Source organism: Silurus aristotelis (genome assembly GCF_946808225.1).
Source record: "Silurus aristotelis genome assembly, chromosome: 5".
NCBI lineage: Eukaryota > Metazoa > Chordata > Actinopteri > Siluriformes > Siluridae > Silurus > Silurus aristotelis.
Genome location: NC_139578.1, coordinates 25,775,715 through 25,795,897, shown reverse-complemented (window position 1 = coordinate 25,795,897; position 20,183 = coordinate 25,775,715). Strand labels below are relative to the sequence as shown.

Sequence of the window (20,183 nt, the reverse complement as noted above, 5' to 3'; positions counted from 1 at the left end):
TACTAAGTATATCTTTGTTCAGAAGGATAGGCGTATGGATGTAATTTATAAATAATGGGAAGACTGAGCAATGTACAGAGCTGGAAGTAATGAATTACATTTACTCAGGTTAAAGTAGTTTTTAACTTACTCACTTGAGTATTAAATATAATATTTGATATAAGTATGTGTTAGAGCAGTGGTCCCGAACCTTTTTTTGCACCACAGACCAGATATAAATGTTATAAATACAACAAATAAAAATTATACGACCGGTATAAAAACTGATATTTTCTAAATATAATAATAATCGTGAATCCACTGTGGTGTTTTTTGTTCGTTGTGCTTGCTTGGGGGTTTCAATTTAGCGGTAATGTATTATGTGTTAGCGGCCTGAGCAGCACCTTTAAGAAGGTAGAGGATGGAAGTAAGACATGTGAACGAGGCATCATGACATGCATCAAGAGTCATAGACAGATGTGGTTTAAAGAATCCAATTTTTTTGTTTGTTTGTTTGTTATATATATATATATATATATATATATATATATATATATATATATATATATATATATATATATATATATATATATATAAAAAGCTTTGGTAAATTTCACTCTGAGTAAATTTTTAATGAGTTAATTTTTACTTTTACCTGAGAAGATTTTTGGACCAATAACTTGTTCTTAAGTAAAATTTCATTGACGTAACAGTACTTTTTACCAGAGTAGAATATATTATTACTCTTTCCACCTCTGGCAATGTATATGTTTATTTATGATGATTGAGTGAATATCTGAACTGACAACAAGAGCTGTTCAAAATCTTAACAGCTTCTTCTGTGGGTTATCCCACATCTGTCCCCCAACTGATAATAAAAAATAGGCACAAAAAAAATTATGAAAAAAAAGGGAATAAAATGTGACTCATATTCTTAATGTGTGCAATAAGAATATGATATTAACAAGACAATTAAAATTGCCTAATCAAACAAAGTTATTGAAAATGTAATATTTTAAATTCCTTTGGGGTTCCTATATGTGCAAAATCTGGCTCTGTCCTCCAGTGCCTCACCCACCCTTGACCTCAGTGCATGTCACTGCTATAAAGTATTTGGTAACAGGAAATAACACTCATAAATTGCCTCAAAGATATTAAATAACCATTTGTCTGGATTAATAGAAAAGTTTAGACATGTTTATTCAGTCAGGTCGGCAGAATCTTAGCACCTTTTGGCCACATTTGAGAAGTTTTTTCTTTAAGAATATACACAAGCCACATTGAAATTGTTTCCTTGATTGAATGATTCACCATAGAGAACAGCAAGGGAGTAATTGACTTAGCATCAGAACCCATCAAAATCTGTGTCTTCCTCATTAGAAAACTAGTTGATTTTTTTAGTAATTAAATATAATTAAGATCAAACGTGTCATTAAGTGCTAAATTAATGCATATAATATGTTGGTTGTAAAAATAATCCAAAAGAAAACATGAAGACATGCTGTTATTGAAAAATATTCAACAGAAATTTACCATTAATTAGCTTCCTAAATCCCAATTGAGTTTTATTCCTTTCTTAGTAAATATTTTTGGCATTCATTCATTCTTACTTAATCTGACTGAAATCCAGCTTTTCGGTGACTCTCCTCTCTCTGGATGTTTACAGTAGTATAAACGTTCATCTGACTTTGAAACACTGCTGATGGTCATCAGTCCTGTAGTCTGTTCCAGGAGAACTGAATCGTCTTTATAGAAATCAAAGCCAGAGTCTGAGATCTTTGTGTTTCGATATAAACAGCGCAAAGTCAGAGGATTTCCCTCATGGACAGGATGGACAGGGCTGTCCAGGATCACATCACCATCTGTAGGAAAGAGAAAAAAAACACTTGTATAACAACGCAATCCCAGAAACAATAATAATGAGTAAACATAAAATATGTTTACTCATTTACACATTTGTTAGATGGTTTTCTATTTAGACCCACAAAGTTATGCTGTTTTCTTTTTCCTTTATCGATAATCACACAACATGAAGACTCACTGTGTACTGTGATGTTGACAGGATTACTGCGTTCTCCAGATTCAGACTGACACCAGTAAACTCCGGTGTGTGATTGAAAGAGGGAGCTGATGTTACATGCTGAAACTGATGAACAACCAAACAACACCCCATTGTTCATGTATCCTCTCACGGCCCATTCAGTAGAGTCTCTTTGGTTCTCACAGCGCAGTGACAGAGAGTCAGAAATAAAGTGTTGAGATCTGCTGGGATTAATGATCAGAGACACTAAAGGAGATTCACCTGAAATACACAAAATAAAATGTATGATGTAATTATGAAAATCTTTAGCCTTCATTTCCGATCAATTAGTTTAAATAGAAGAGAATCCAACACTACAGATTTTTACAGACAATATAATATATTACAAAAATATACTATCGGTCATTTACGTACAAACACTTATTTCTCACCAGTGATCCACAGTGGCTGTTGTTTGCTGTACTGGGAGTAAAAGTCTTGTTCTCCTCTCACTGCTCTGCACATATAAACTCCTGTGTGGTTCAGAGTAACAGGACTGAGTGTGTAGGAGCCTCCAGATCCTCTGCTGCTGTCTGAGAGAAGCTTTGGTCTGTACCTGTAGGAACCCTGACTGTCTCTGTAGAGAACATCTGTGTACCAGCTGAATGTCCAGCCTGTAGAGGAGGATTTAATCTCACAGTTTAGAGTCACTGAGTCTCCTTCATTCAGGTAACTCTGTGGAGACGCACTCACTATTGCCTCTGCTGCATCTGATAGACAACAGATGGAAAAAGTGTACAAAGTAGTTACATGTAATATAATATCATAATCAAATTATGCATATTTCCAACAAATACACATTGCAATTAATACATTTCTGATACTACTGTAATTAGACTGACGGTTTGTAAAAAATATATATGATATAATATTTAATGAAATAACAAGTCACTTAAGAAGATGCAATGTTTTGCAAACACAATGTTATTAAAGAATTTACTGTTTGTATAAATGTATTCAAATTTTTGTGATGTTTATGTTTTCTGCATTAATGGGCATTTGATTTGTCCAAACACTTGGAACACATATGTTTAAAAAAAAAAAAAAAAAAAAAAAAAAAAAAAAGGCATCATATTGCATAATAAAATGCAATATTATTATTTATTATTATTATTATTATTATTATTATTATTATTATTATTATTATATATTTTATTTTTTTAATACACAGTTATTTTGTGACTCACCATTAACATTTACCCAGAGTGCATCACTGTAGTGTGTGTAGTAGACTGGGTTTCCTCTTCCAGCTCTGCACCAGTACTGACCTCCATCAGAGACATTAACTGATCTGATGGTGTAGGAGAGTGTTTCAGTCTCAGTTTCATGTCTCTGTGTGTCTTTGCTCCAGTAAAACTTCCATCCAGCAGACTGCAGCTTCAGTGTACAGTACAGAGTCACTGAGTTTCCTGTCAGTGCAGCTCCTTTAAGGTCTGATGTGAGTTCAGGTTTAGGTTTTTCTGTAGTTGGAGATGAAACACACAATTCATGTGCTGCTCTCTGAGTGTTAATCACAATCACTACTACACTAATACAGGCAGAGACATGCTGTTAGTGATACAATGTAAAAGTTCTTGTAAAAAACTTTCTGACCATAGTCACTGTTAGAGTTCTCTGAACACTATGAAAAAGAATTTAATCATATTCGTAGCATTTAAACACAATCTTCTCTGACAATCTGAGTTTGAATTAGTGTGATTTGTAATGATTATATCTATCAGTACTTAAATGTAATATCAGACATGTACCTATCACTGAGAGAGTCACTTCATCACTCTTTTTTAACAGTCCATCAAAATGTCCACATTTGTATTTGTGGCTCTGATCTATTGTTATAGTGTAAACATTTTTAACAGATGTGTGAACAGGAACATAATCCCTGCACCAAATGAACAATCCACTTCTTCCCAGAATAGTACATGTGAGTGTAACTGTCTCTCCTCTGAATACTTGGAGTGAATTCGGCTGCACAGACAGAACAGGTTTATTTGCTGGAAAGTTAAAAAGCAAAAACACACACTATCAATGTAAATATCTGAACTTCTGCAGGGCAATCTACATAAACAATAAAAAAAATTTAACTATATAAAAATCACCTGGAGCATGACATACTGGGATAAGTGAAATCATCACTAAAAAGAAAAGAGAAATAGAGAACATGATGTGGAGTGAAGTCACTTTTTTCTTTAAGAAACAAAACAAGAACAGAAATTGCAAAAAAAATATTAAAATAGAAATATGAGATACAGTTTTGAGTATTTTGTTGTTTTATGACAAATACTAATTTTTGGTGTGAAAGATTTCGATGTTTGAATTGCTGATTAGTGTAATCAGCAATTCAAACATCGAAATCTTTCACACCAAAAATTCTGAATGTTGCTTAAAACAAATTGCACTACATCTGCAAGCAGCAAATAAAAGCAGCAGTAAACGATTACATTTATAGTCACTGTTGTGGTTTTCAGCGAATGATTATGAATTTGTACACCAATGCATATTTTTTCCTTTCTATTAAATCAAGCCTGTTAGATTACTTCATTTCTTCTTTCCGCATTTGCATTTACCTACTACAACAGTAACTTATCTGTTTTCAAATGTGATTTACTGCGGCTTTACTACATTCAAATGCTTGTTTTTTTTTGTTTGTTTTTTTATAAGTATATTTAATGTAGCATATAGCATTTAATTATTATACAAAATTAAAGTAATTATATATTCTAGATGCCTATAGCTTTACAAATGAACAAATGTCTGTGCATTATTTTGTGTCTTTCATTTAATTTTTTTCTTTTAAATCAATATATTTTATATTGAGTAAATGTTGTTTTTTATTTATTTGTTTTGTTGTTGAAAAAACCCACCCAGCATGAGTGAATTTGTTCATTGGAGAAATGCCACATGCACTCCTGAACAAGCAGCACTATAAACTTTAAAATGTCTAAATTAAAGATAGTTAAATTTAATATGTGGCTTTTGCATTTTTTTAAGTACACTTTTATACATAAATACCCTGGAATTAGGGTTTTATATAGTTATAATAAGCAAAACATCTAATAATTAAAACATTTTTTGTATAGGTGTAATCGATTAATCAAAAAATAATCGTCCAACTAATCGTCTTCCTTTTTCTTCTTTCGGCTTCTCCAATTAGGGGTCGCCACAGCAGATCGTCTGTCTCCATATCCCACAGTCCTCTTCATCTGCTTCTTTTCAACCAACTACCTGCATGTCTTCCCTCACCACATCCATAAACCCCCTCCTTCGTCTTCCTCTTTTCCTCCTTCCTGGAGGCTCCATCCTCAGCATTTTCCTCCCGTTATACCGCATGTCCCTCCTCTGCACATGCCCAAACCATCTCAATCTCGCCTCCCTCAGCTTGTCTCCAAAACGTTCTACATGCGCTGTCTCTCCTATAAACTAGTTTCTGATCCTGTCCATCCTCGTCACTCCCAACAAAAATCTTTTACTCAATGCCACTGTCTCTAAACTGTACAACATCTCAGGTCTCACCAGAGTCCTATAAACTTTTCCTTTCACTCTTGCAGATACTCTACTATCAGAAATCACTCCTGCTATCACTCTTCTCCACCCACTCCATCCTGCCTGCACTCTTTTCTTCACTTCTCTAACACACTCTCCATTACTTTGCACTGTTGACCCCAGGTACCTGAACTCCTCCAACTTCTCCACCTTTTTTGGACAACAAATCCACTAAACAGAGACCACACAATTTTAAAGAATAAGCAAGAGACAGACACAGAAGGGAAACTTGAATACACAGAGCACACAGGACACCGATGAAAACAAGGCATATTTATGGACACCGGTACGAAATGGTGACATCTAGTGGCGAAAATCGGAAACACAAAGGAAGAAAAAACAAAAGCCGGAAACCTCCCCAGATACTGATAAGAATTCTTAAAACCCCAGCTATTAATTTAGCATGAAGATTTTGTTTGACCGCAACTGTAAATCAAAAACTAAAATTATATCATTTAGTTTAAAATAATAAAAAAAAGGTCACACAGTTTATAAATAAAGCAGAACTCCATTCTAACACAGCAAAGGGGAAACAGAGCTGTGGCAAACCAGCAGGTTGCGAAGTCCATGGACTGTTTCCATCATATCTTTAATTAAGGATGTTAAAAAATTTAAATGTCCTATATTTTTCACTTATCTTGTAAAATCGACAATTCAGAACAGTTAAACAGTTTGATTTCGTAAAAATAAATAAATAATAATAATACCTAGCATTAGTGTAAACTGTAGTCCACTAGAACACAACAGCAGCAGCAACAACAGCAATAACAACAACCACTGCCTTATCACCTGTCTGGTACTGAGATATTCATGTCTCTCTTACAAAATATACTCATGTCCTTTTTAAATTATAAATATCACTGTGTTAAAATATTCTTTGACTTGTTTAGATTTAATTTAGGACATGAGATTAATAACAACAGAGAGAACATTAACTTACAGAGCATCACAGCGAGTGAACTGAAGTCCATCATCACCGATTCTCCTCGATGACTGACTGATCAGAAGCCTCAGCGCTTCCTGTGTTCCTATATGAGTATGAGGTAAGTATTTTATCTTATACTTCTCTTTTAGTGAAGACGTTGAGCCATAATTTCAGTCTGAAGCAAGTATAAACCAAAAAAAAGTTTACTTAAGACAAATAAAACAGAAGAACAACAAAGTAAGGAGCTGGATGTAAATAACATGTGTTTCTGTAGAATCTTAGATGATTGGACTAATGAAATTAACTTATCTGTATATGTATATTTATTATTTATAATATATATAATATATATTGCTTATGTCTAAGATGATCCTTCCTCCATGTTTTTAATAACATATCTGCATAATCTGTAATTGCTGTGAAGAAATGATTCTTTGACAAATGTAAAGGGCAAAAAATGTTTTAGTGTCATAAACAAAAATTATTATTTCAACCGAACATGTTTATCACCAACAGTGATGAAAGGAGAGAAATCCTGTCTGTCTCCCCTTTAAGTCTGTAGGCAAAGGGGAGTAACAGGTGGAGATTATGTGATGGTGGCTGGAGGGAAGGCCATAAAGAAGACAAAAGTATTTGTTCTACTTTGATTTTTAGCAGTGTATAATACAATAAATGAACAATTTTCTATTTAAATTGTGGGAAAATTGTGTGGGAGTGGAATCACCGATTACAGTAGGTTATTAAAAAGGCCCATCCAAACAGGGGAGGTGGACTACGTGATGGTACAAAAGTAATAAAAAGGATATTACAACATCTATACTTCCTATTAAAAACCAACCTAACCAAATAATATTGTGCCACTTTTTTCTAATCCAGTGTGTCTAATGTTGGGTGCACACTGTGCAACTTTTAGTCCTTTGTGATTGTTGCTCGTCAGACTGTACACACATGATCCCCATATCACACTGTATGATCTTAGTTGTCATGAAAACGATTTGTCCAAAAATTTACATCATAAATCTCAGACTCGCATTCTCTCACTAATGGTAATCTGTAGCATTCGTTTTGTTCATGGCATACCTTGATATTAAAACATCATTCAAACACTCCATATCTAAATAAGTATCTCTTCTTGCTGAGTACACCTGACTCATGTCATTATACCTCTGGTGGTTGCCATTGATTCTTGGTTTGACAGTTGTTGTAGGAGAAGTCACACTGCAGGAAAGAGTCAGAAATCTTCTGACACTGCCAGAATTTCATCAAGGGAAAAAGTGATTGCAACAGCAAATAATCGGCTGTCAGTAAACATGTCAAACCAGCAATCAAAGCTTAGGATTATATCTTTTAGGATTAAAAAAAATTGTCTTTGGTGAACAAATCATGTTCAAAATCGCACAGCATTTCTCAGTTGGTGTAGTAATAGCGCCCCAGCGACATGATAATTTTTGGAATTGTACCTGTTAATATATATAAAGAAAAGTTTTCCTAAGCTCATGAAAAGGAAATGAAAAGGAACTAAATGTATGTGTTATGCAAGTATACGATTATGTTAAGATGGAACCACATACAGCTTTTAAGTTGTGTAAATGTGATTGCATTACATCATAATTCAGTGTAAATGAAATTGTGAAAAAATTTTGATTGTGTGTCACACAAATGACAGCATGTTCATGCCCCCCCCCCAAAAAAAAAAGAAAAACACACATGCACGCGCACACACACACACACACAACCCACACATACACACACACACACACACACACACACACACACACACACACACACACACACACACACAATTACTGTATCCCTTGTCAGTATTCTGGCAGACACTACTACTTTAAATACATATGTGAAAATGCTGTTTGATTCTTAGCTGATCAGCTTAATTCTAAGACGAGTCTAATGTCAGCAGTCTTTGTAACTGGTATCTACCGTATGTAAAGTGTATATATGGTCCTCCTTCGCAACGATTAGTGTCCTGTCAACAACAGGTCCTACTTGTCCATGTTTCTGGGAACTTTTAATGGAACTTTATCCTGGTCTAAATAGTACAGCGTCCTATTTTTACTAAAAGACCAAAGAAAAACCAACTCTCTTTGGTCAACATTTTCCAAAGTGCAACATTCCATTGTAATAGAGTGCCTTGCATATGTATTCATTAAACTGCAACCTGGAACTAAAATAAACTTGATTGGACTTTGTGTCTGCACAAACGATCCCAAAATTCTGAAGTTGAGGAAAATCTATATAGCTTGTAATTGTAGCATATAGCTAACAAAAAATGAAATTTAAAATGTGATTATGTGAATTATGTGACAAAATCATAAAGTTAGTTAACTGGAGTTGCAATTAAACCTATGTGCAATTAAAGTGGCATATTCAAAGCAAAGTCTGCAATCTAATGATATCTGAGAATATTTGCATCAAAATGTGTCGAGAATTGATAGGCCAGGTTTAATAATGAGCCCTGTTGAAAAAAATCATTAATGCTAAACCTTTGCAGTATTTCTGAGGACTGGAATATTCAGAAAATGAGAAACGTGCGTGCCTTTGTCACAGTTAATGACCATTGGTTACCTGTATCATTCGGAATAATATTTTCTTTTATTGATGTTTAAAATTTTCTGTGATCTTAATTCTCTCTCTATAAGTGAAATAATTGTTAGATATGTTCCAATTAACTCATTCCTTAACAGTAACCTCTTGCTATTTGAAAAAAAAAAAATCTGTAGCTGTTTATGCATTTCCTTAAATGTTTTTCTATTCTATATAATATAGATTTATATATACTGTTGCTGGAAATTATGTTTAGGCTTTGTCCTCATTTAAAAAAATGCAGTGAGATTGTGAGAGCAATGGTTTAAGGCTCTGTGCAAGCATCTCGTAGTCTGCCGAGACTCAATTGTGTCAGGACTTGTCATTGTTTCCTCTTGACGCTTTTCCTCCTGTTTATTACTTAATAATACTGCCATATAAGAATTTGGTTACTGTCACAGAACTATGTCACTTACAGCATATACTTTTCCAGTGTAGGCCAAGGAGAACTAGGGGGTTGAGCAAGAGAGTTACCAGAAACATATGAGTTCATGTTGGAGCACTTTGACTTGAAGCTTATTGCCAATGGGTCCTCTATCAATGGCTTGGATGGTGCATGGATGGTGCATGCAGCTTGATGAGAAGGTTGAAGCAGTTCAGTGCAAAGGTTGTGGCATATTACTCTCACATGTTCAATTAAAATGTAATGGCTCTTCCAGAGTCTATCTGTGCTGTCACAATAAAAGGATTGCCACTTACCAAAATCCAGTGCATGCTTAGAAGAATACATAACATTCTTAAAAAAAAAATTTATATACATTTATTATAGAGATTATATCTGATGATGGAAAATCCTAATGCAGTGACACAGACAAATCCTGATCCTGAATCAATGGTAGATTTTTAGACTCATAGTGCACAAGATGAACAGCTATCCATGCTGCATAGGATTATTTCACAAGAACTGTACTGAGGTTGAGGTTTACTCAAAGTCAATACTTTCACTCACCTACACTATAACAACAAACTATAGTTTTACTTAAATATTTTTTATTGATTTTTAAATGTTACAAAGCAATCACAACCACACTCATGCTGATGGACAGGATGCGGAAGCGGAAATAACTCAATCATGGTTTATTCAGTCAGTTCAACAAAGAAACACTCACAGTCGCCGTGTCGAGAAAACAAACAAAGAATATCCGCTCGAGACGAGTAATCCAAAACGAAAGTAAACTGCAACGGCAAAGAGTAATCCGCACATGGACACAGCGTCTGGAAACAGAACCAGCGGGCAGGCTGATGACCAGCATGACCAGCATGACAATTCAAGAACCGACAGCCTGTGACTCGAGAATGTGAGTTTATATAGTCTAGTCCTTAACGAGCCACAGCTGTTGGTGATCCTGGCAGGCAAAGTATAAGGAGGAACCATGACAGCTACTGTGGGGGGCGTGGCAGGGTGAATCTATGACAGCGGCCGAGGGATGCTGACATAAGACATAATGCACACACAGACATAAGCAACATTCTTCTTAGCTCACATGTTCTACACCAAATAGACATAAGCAACATTCTTCTTAGCTCACATGTTCTACACCAAATAGTAGACCATGACAATTCAATATAAGTTAAGTAGGGCTGCCAGACCCTGTAGAACTTTCCAGAGGAACCTCAGATAGTATACTTAAGATTCTCAAGTTTAAGATAAGACATCACCTCCAATACCTATTGTTTGTGAGATGGTGGCCTTGCCTTTGTCCAACTGAGAAGGATCAGGTGTCAGCCAATAATGAGATAAAGGCGATGATTTCTATTCGATTAGCCAATAACTGCAGTTCTTCCAGCACTACACCAAAAATGGAAGTCAAGGTATTAGGATCCATATCTTAATTACATATAGATGAGAATGTTCTGAAGATGTCTATCCAATAAAACTTTTAATCTGGGGCATCCCCAGAACATATGACTCAGGTCTGCTGATTACAAACCACATCTGGGGCAAGATTAATCTGACCCTGGATACATTTTAGCCAGCTTGATCTTAGACAAATGTAGCATATGAATCACCTTGACCTGTAAAAGTCAGTCTGATACATACAGAAGACGAGTGTATCAATTATGTTGCGCATTTGCCAGGCTGTATCTGATATCTCTATTCCCAGTTCCTCCTTCCATTGCCTCCTTGTATAATATAGAGATGGGGAGGCGGTTCTTTGAATAATGTCATATCTTCTATCCAGCCCCCTTCTGGTTGGTTCGTGGAAGGTAAGAAGTGTTTTTTTAATGATGCTACGGACTTGTAAGTAACTAAATAAATTAGACTGAGGGATCTCAAAGTCCATACTTAGCTTTTGGAATGAAATGAATGTGCCATTTTTGAAAAGGTCCTTAACACAGCTAATTCTGTTTCTGAACCACACTTGAAATGCTGAATCTATAAGGGAAGGAGCAAACAGAGGATTTAACAGGATAGGGGCAGAAGGCAAAGCTTGTTTACTATTCTTATGCAAGGAATTTTCTTATCCCAATGAAACATGGAAACACAATTATTCACATCCTTGAAAAATTTTTTGAGAATAAATGGCACAATCTGAAACAAATACAAAAATCTTGGTAGTATTGTCATTTTAATGGAGTTAATCTTTCCAGCCAAAGAGAAATCTGGATTAGACAGGAAGGGTAGGCGATCGTCTGCATAGAGCAGTAGCTTATGCTTATGTCCCTCCCTAAATATTCCAGGTAGGCCATCTGTATTCCTTAACAGGATTGTGATAGGCTCGATGTCAATATTAAAAAGCAGTGGTGGACAGAGGGCAACTCTGCCTTGTCCCCCTAGAGAGTGGAAAGCACAAAACACTGGGCCAAAGCCAAATTGGCTTAAAATTATTTTTGGGTAGATAACATTATATAAGTGACAAGATTGGAGGACAACCTCCTCCCAGCAATAAACCCAGTTTGAGCTGGATGAATTACCTTTCTCATGACTGGCTCAACTCTGATTACCAGGATTTTATAATCACAGCAGAGTAAACTGACCGGATGATAAGATAAACGGATCCTTATCATTTTTAAGAAGGACTGATATAATCCTGTGATAAGAAGCCTGTGTCACGGATAGGGGAGAGACAAGGTCTTCCTTAAATTCCTTACACAACAAAGGTGCTAATTTGGCAGCAAACTTCTTGTAAAACTATCGCCAATAATTGCATTACCAATCTCAAAAACAATTATATAGCCTTCTAAGTTAGATTTGTCTAATACCCTGTGGGATGGAACTTCTAAGTTGCTATGAAAATCCTACAAAACTAAATGAAATGTTTTTTTTATTACTAAATTATGGATTTATCAATTGATTAATTGATCAATTATCAATTGATCCTCATTGTGAATATAATGACTGATTTAAAGTTTTCACTTGATGGTTTCACACATTCTGTTAACCTTAATTTCAGACTTTTTATTTTCACATTTTATTGCCTCCACATAGCATCACATACAAGAAAATACGATTCATTTATAAAACCATTGTCTACAAACCATGAAATAAAATAATTTTATTAACATTAAAATCACTTCTATTTTTCTTTATTTTAAAAACCCTAATAACATTAAACAAACACACATGCATAATCCATATTTTCTTCTATAATAATCACTTATGATCATGTACTATTCCTCTCATACTTCATTAAAAACAGTCATCAAGTCATCAATTATTGAAGCCAATAAATTAGATCATGAGCTAAAATATGATTCATGTTAAAAAAGTACATCATAAATCATCACCATGTTTAGGAAGACATTTTTGTTCCTGATCCCTGTTCTGCTCTACCTTCCTTTTTTTTGGTTTGGACTCTGGACTGTTTTTGGTTTTTGGTTTTTTGCTATGCCTATGTTGCGTTGTTTACCAGCTCTCTGAATTTTGGACTGTTTTTTTGGATTTGTTTTCGTCTATGCCTGCATTACCCCTGTTTGCCTGTTTTTAGAACATGGGTTGTGTTTTTGCCTTGTCTCTGTTGGCTCTGACCCTAGATCCTGTTCCCGATCCTGTACCTGTTCTGCCTGCCTCGTTATTACTTAAGAACAGTTTTTTTATTTTCATCTTACCCCTGTGGCATCCCACATTTGGGTCCTCCCTTCCACTCACCCAATCACCAGCACTTCCTGACAATATTTAAGTATTGCATTTAAGTTGTTTTGATTTGGATTTCTCGTCTGTTCATTTACTTTCCATTTTGTTTATTGATTAAAAAAATAATTTATTACCACTTTTTTTAATGCATTCTTACTCCACATTAGGAAGCTTATCGACTTCAGAAAAACAAGATTATCTAGTAAATACTTTATATAGCAACAATATTGTATACTGTAGATGAAGTTTGTTTACTCCTCTAAAACTGCATTCTGGATGTTGTCATCATCAGTCTGAACTGTCAAATAAAAATTATCAATTAATTGAGGATTTTACAATTACTTAATTAAACTTTGAGATATCACATTTGCTATTACACTATAAATGTGTCCCAAGTAAAACTGTGTTTATATAATGAGCAAGAAATAAATTATATCAACGTCATTTAAATATAAATTATTATTTAATATATTTTTTCTCTACTTTAATTTTCTGTACACTATTTGTAACCTCAGACGTTTAATCTCCAAAATTTACTGTAAATCTATCAAATATATATTGTGGAAATGTTTAAATTGTAGTATTAAATAATTAATTAATAGAAAATGTTTCTTTTGTTACAGCATGTCAGTATGTTTATTATGTAAAATGTAGAAAAATACTAAAAATGTTTTTACCTCGAGCTCTGTAACATTTCACTGCCACAATGATGGTGAGCAGCAGATACACGGAAACCATCACCAGACTGCTGATCAGCCTGAACACTGGAGCTTCTGCGTCTGAGCAATTAGGAGTTTTATATGATGAGGAGTAAAATAATAATTATAATATTGTGTAAAGTGTAGAACAATCTCTAATAAATACAAGACATGACACCAAAACATCACCTATTATTTTACTTTTTTTTTTTTTTTTTTACAGTTATTTTTATTATATTTTATATATAATAATATTAAAAAATATATAATAAAAAATATATATATTTTGATATATTCTATATTCAATAAACTAAATAATTTCCCCACCTCTGACTGATATCCAGCTTTTCGGCGACTCTCCTCTCTCTGGGTGTTTACAGTGGTAGAAACCTTCATCTGACTTTGTGACACTACTGAAGATCATCTCTCCTGTAGTCTTGTTCTGGATGATCAAATCATCTTTATAAAAATCAACACCAGAGTCTGAGATCTTTGTGTTGCGATATAAACAGCGTAAAGTCAGAGGACGTCCCTCAGTTACAGGATGGACAGGACTGTCCAGGATCACATCACCATCTGTAGGAAAGAGAAAAGCACCTTATTTACAGCTTCAGTGAAATCTGCACAAGACCACCTAATTTCATGCAGAAGATCAAATTTATTGCGTGTTAAAATGTATCAAACTAAAATCTTTTGAAGAAACATTGCATTATAAACAAAAATATAATAATAAAATAATAAAATTATATTTATTATCTTATATATTGTAAATTATATTACATTACATAAAAGTCAAGTAAAAATATGTAACAAAATGACAGTCTATACATTATTCCAGTTATGTCCATGATCCTTTCTTGAGGTATTTTCCTATTTGGACACAAAATTATACTGATTTGAATTTCCTTTATTAATAATAAAGCTATATGAAGACTCACTGTGCACTGTGATGTTGACAGGATTACTGCATTCTCCAGATTCAGACTGACACCAGTAAACTCCAGTGTGTGATGGAGAGAGGGAGCTGATGTTACATGTAGATCCTGAAACTGACAAACAATCAAACCATGTCTCATTGCATGTATATCCTCTCACTGTCCATCCAGCAAAGTCTCTGTGGTTCTCACAGCTCAGTGAGATAGAATCAGCAGTAAAGTGTTGAGCTCTGCTTGGATTGATGATTATAGACACTGAAGGAGATTCACCTGAAATACACAAAGCAATGTACCAGATACGGTATTAGCTTGTGTCATTGCATTAAAAAATCCACCAGGTGTCACTGCTGCTGTGGAAAACAGTCAGTCTGCTTAAAAATGTCTAACACCTAGCTAGAGATTTTCTCTGCCTGTGTATATCAGGTATTTATCAACTGTCTAAATAGCAATGTGTTCTATTAAAATCAACATAAACTTATCCCAAATGCTCCTACTCTATTTTATCATTAAACGAATGGCGACACAATCTGTACACAAAAAAAAAAGGAAAAATTTAAATGATCTAACAATACAACATTACTAACATTAATAACTTTTATTATCAAATGTCAACACAAATTTACTTTGTTTTAGTGTATTAATGTTTTTAATGTGGACACTTTCATTTACATTATTCTGGGATGCCATTGCACACGATTTTAAACAGGTCTGTGTATATATATTTATATAAACACATTGCTAACTTGCTAACCCCATAGTAATATTCACTCTAAATAAGATAAAAAAAAAAAAACCTAGCAAAACTCATTATATCTGTGCAATGAAACTAGCCATGCTTGGACAAGTTAATATAGCAGCATAGTCAGATGATTGCTACAGTGTTGGTGTGAAACCACAAAAAAGGAAGTGAATTAAAATTAGGCACAAAAGTGAATTGACTGTATATGTCGAGTCTGTCAGTCAAAATTAGAGCACCACCCTCAGGCTGAATTGTGCAAGGACACTAGACTTCTGCCAAAAGTGTTCTGCATGTATCCAATCATTTGAATAAAAAACTTAGGCCACTAGCAGTCAGTCATAGTTTAGTCATATAAAGTATATTGCCTATGATACAACCCAAAATATGCCAAACCTAAATTTATGGTCAGCAGCCACTACTGCTCAATTGTGTTTTGAGGTTGTGTTTAGGTCATTTAGTTGTTTAAAAAAAAATTATATTCACATCTGTCTATGACTCACTTGATGCATGTCATGAAGCCTCAGTCATATGCGTTACCTACATCCGCTACCTTCTTAAAGGGGCTGCTCTGGCCGCTAACACATAATACATTACCGCTAAATTGAAACCAAAAGCTAGCAAAATGAACAAAAAAACACATAGTGGATTCACATTTATTATTATATTTAGAAAATACCAGTTTTTATGCCGGTCATATCATTTTATTTTGTTGTATTTATTTGCCACACCTTAAAGGCCGGTCTGTAAAAATATTGTCTGACACTAAACAGGTTCGTGAAAATATTGTCTGACATTAATCTGGTCCGTAGCGCAAAGAAATTGGGGACCGCTGCTTTAGCTGACTAAACATTGCATAACTAAGTAATGTTTTTATAACTAAACAATTGTGATAACAGAATATATCTGAGTTTACAGATTATAACAAAGTTTATAAGTATGCATGAATAAGATTTTAGATTTAAATGTAATTGAATTTAATTGTAATAATAATTGGTATATTACTAATAAACCAAACAAATACTGACATACAAACTGATAAATCTTTTGGTCACTTTTTGGTTGGGGGTGTTGGGGTCTTTTTTCAGTTATTTTATTTTTTTAACACTGCAAACTTTGTGACTCACCAGTAACATTTACCCAGAGTGCATCACTGTAGTGTGTGTAGTAGACTGGGTTTCTGCATCTGTACTGACCTCCATCAGAGACATTAACTGATCTGATGGTGTAGGAGTGTGTTTCAGTCTCGGACTCACGGATTTGTGTGTCTCTTATCCAGTAAAACTTCCATCCAGCAGACTGCAGCTTCAGTGTACAGTACAGAGTCACTGAGTTTCCTGTCAGTGCAGCTCCTTTAAGGTCTGATGTGAGTTCAGGTTTAGGTTTTTCTGTAGTTGGAGATGAAACAAACAGTTAATGTGCTGTTTAGAATGTTTATCATAATCACAACTACGCTAATACAGGCAAAGACTTGCTGTTAGTGACACCATGTAAAAGTCCTTATCATAAATAAATAATCTTTTTATCCTACAGGCACACACACACTCACCTGACACAGTGAGTGTAACAGCGTTGCTGGTCTCTGAGCTCTAAAAGTCACTTTTTCTCTGTCCTCTGCAAGTGTATTTACCACTGACAGACTCTATAGCAGTGAATGAATAGTTTCTGCTTTCATTGTAGGGGAAAATCTGAACACCATCTTCAAACCAGATGTACGTCCACTCAGCATCTGAATGTTCTTGTATTTCACATACGAACATTATTTTCTCTCCATTGAATATCTGTCCATCAGGTTGCAGAGTCACAAGAGCTTTTGGTCTCTCTGTACAGTTACAACAAAAACACGACATCAGTCAAACACACCCTTCTCTGTCCATCTGATATTATATTAGTATGATTTTGTGTATCTTTCAATATTACACGAGTGTAAGGTCAGACATGTACCTATCACTGAAATAGTCACTTCATTACTCAGTGGTGTCATTGGCCATGTGCCACTGGACCCTAAACAAGTGTATCTGTGTCTCTGATGTATTTTTATAGTGTAAACATTTTTTTTAGAGCTGTGAGTATACACATCATCTCTTAACCGGGATGAATTCGGCTGCACAGACAGAACTGGTTTAACTGTTGAAAGAGTTAAAATGCAAACACACAATGTCAATATATACATCAGAAATTCTGGCAGACAATCTACAAACCTTCTCTACCTTAATACAAATCCAACATGTACACAACATAGGCATATATATAAAATAAATCACCTTGAGCTTGTCCAACTCGGATCAGTGAAATAAGCACTAAAAGGGAAGAGGAACAGAGAATATAATGTAACACTGATTTATTTTAATGCATTGTATTGAACAAAAACGATATATTTTTAGTTTCACTTCAGCTGCAAGAAGTGTGTTAATATGGATAGATATTTAGGGACAATATTTAAAAGAAATTGCAAATTGCATTTTCCATATGTGGACACATAAATTGTGACATGATCCAAACGCAATTGTAAATCTTGCATTACCGTTTGTGTTTTCGCTTTTGCAAACACACAGTGACTGCCAAATTTCAAATGGAAAAGCAAAGTCCTTTTGCAACTGCATTTCCCATGTTTGACGAGTTATGACTGTCATATTTAAATAGCAATATTAATTACCACGTTTGCCTTTTCACTTTCTCTGCATCATGTATGTAGCCTGCTAAAACTCAAAAGAAATTGCAATTTCTTTTGCATCTGAATTTTCAGAGCCTTGCACTGTTTTCATTTGCATTCCAATGCCTTGCAGTGAAAGCTGACATCACTCACCTTTTATAGCCTAGAGGAGAAATGCCAGTAAAATACTTTTTTGCAGAATGTTTTGAACAATAGTTGGTAAAATTGTGGACGACATTATAATGCTCACACAGCAAGTCGATCACAGTTGATTGACCCTTCGCAAAGAGCTTGATTGACAGGCGTTTATGTCATGGAAGCATGGCTTGTCAGATATAGCAACAGTACCTAAAACTTGATTGACAGCTTTCAGTGCAAGGCATTGGAAATGTAAATGCAAATATTGCTAATTAAATGTAAATATTGCTAATCAAATATTGCAATTAATATTGCTATTTAAATATGACAATCATAACTCGTAAAACGCAAACGCTAATGCAAGATTTGCAATTGCATTTTCGATTGTGTCACAATTTATGCGTCCACATATGAAAAATGCAATTGCAAATACAATTTGCAATTCCTTTTGAATATTTTTCGGAATATCTTTCTATGCATTAATTCTGCCTGTTACAGTAGTGAATAGTATTTACAAAAAGGTATTTTCATGTAAAGAAATTGAGGATGGATGCAGGTGCAGATTATTTATTTATTTATTTATTTTAAAGAACATATAAATATAAAGCCCCCCCCCCCCCCCAAAAAAAAAAAAAAAAAAAAAGATAGAAAGTGACAGATAACAACCACAGGTTCTGCATTCACAGAAAACATGATACAGCTTCAAAACAGTCAGGTGACATGATCCAGTGAGGGGCAGAGGCTTATGGGAAATGTAGTCCAGTGTTGATTTTGATGTATTCCTGACAATGCTTTTTATTCTCTCACTAGCATGTCCAGGATAAATGAACATATCCAGGCTAGGACTGTGTAACATGGTGAAAAATGTCTGTTATGGGAAAAATGCTCTCAAATGTTTTCTCAGTAAAGTCTGTTACACTCATAACTGATATGGTTAGAAAAGGAACACTTCTAATCAAAAATCTAGCAGTTTATTTGCACTGTTGTTTCACATTTAAAGTATTAAAAATTTATTAATTAGATACATCAACACTTTTCATTTTGAATAAAACATAAAATTGGATACAGTGGTGCACCATCTATGTTGTTAGACAGAGACACGAAAGACATTAGTCACATTTAAATAGCATGTCCGATAACTAGCAGCACTGTCACTGAGAACAAAACAAAGCAGTTCATGCACTCATCTATACACTTAGACCCACCTGTATACCTGCATCTGCATCAACCACAATAACCAAAATAAAAGTATTTCTGTAACACAGCTGATGCGGATCTACACTAACACAATGTAGTGATCATGTTAAAATCTAGTGAATGCTGTAACATATTATCCTAATTTTACTCACAGATCATCACACGGAGCTCCATCCTGAGATACTGAGGAATGACTGACTAATCATTCGAAGACACTCCACTTCCTGTCTTCTTTCACACAGAGACACTTCCTTCTAATGCAAGTAGCATTTTTTTTTTTTTCTTTTTTTTTTTTTATGTAACCCTATATCCATGTCTTTAATTTCTTAATTAATTAATTTCTTTTTTAAATGAATACAAATAGCAGTTTGAAGAACATTACTTTTTCAAACATCACCTTCACAAGAATATGTTTCACAAATGTTTTTTGTATGATAAATGCTTAAGTGACATTTTCTTTTATTACCGAGATTCTTTTATAAATGAAGAAAAGATGCACACTATACATACAAATGAATGCATGATTTAAAATTGATTAATGGATTATTTTTTGAGAGTCTAGCAGAGATACACTGTCACAGCTGTTCACTGTGTGTGGTCTGTGTGGAATATTCATAAAACAGAAG

The 20,183-nt window shown here is 34.4% G+C and overlaps 1 protein-coding gene, 1 long non-coding RNA gene and 1 pseudogene across 3 annotated transcripts in view; all 3 read right to left on the bottom strand.

Moving 5' to 3' along the window:
- LOC310726645 (Fc receptor-like protein 5) overlaps positions 1–20,183 on the bottom strand; it is a 43,222-nt pseudogene that overhangs the window by 1,745 nt on the left and 21,294 nt on the right. The window contains exons 10-15 of the transcript XR_014538359.1: positions 13,878–13,979; positions 4,156–4,191; positions 3,808–4,050; positions 3,247–3,519; positions 2,021–2,281; positions 1,590–1,841 (exon numbers count right to left, since the gene is read on the bottom strand). The product of XR_014538359.1 is annotated as an Fc receptor-like protein 5 (transcript). The remainder of the gene's footprint in view (positions 1–1,589; positions 1,842–2,020; positions 2,282–3,246; positions 3,520–3,807; positions 4,051–4,155; positions 4,192–13,877; positions 13,980–20,183) is intronic.
- Positions 14,209–17,553, bottom strand: LOC310726609 (high affinity immunoglobulin gamma Fc receptor I-like; the record flags this gene model as incomplete). Its single annotated transcript, XM_083542359.1, has 5 exons — positions 14,209–14,474; positions 14,837–15,103; positions 16,697–16,957; positions 17,200–17,391; positions 17,514–17,553. The coding sequence occupies 5 exons, from the start codon at positions 17,551–17,553 to the stop codon at positions 14,209–14,211; spliced, it is 1,026 nt and encodes a 341-aa protein (XP_083398485.1).
- LOC310726919 lies at positions 17,661–19,778 on the bottom strand. Its single transcript, XR_014533868.1, has 3 exons — positions 19,710–19,778; positions 17,834–17,869; positions 17,661–17,696 (listed from the first exon to the last, which is right to left on the bottom strand). It is a non-coding gene; the product is annotated as an uncharacterized lncRNA (long non-coding RNA).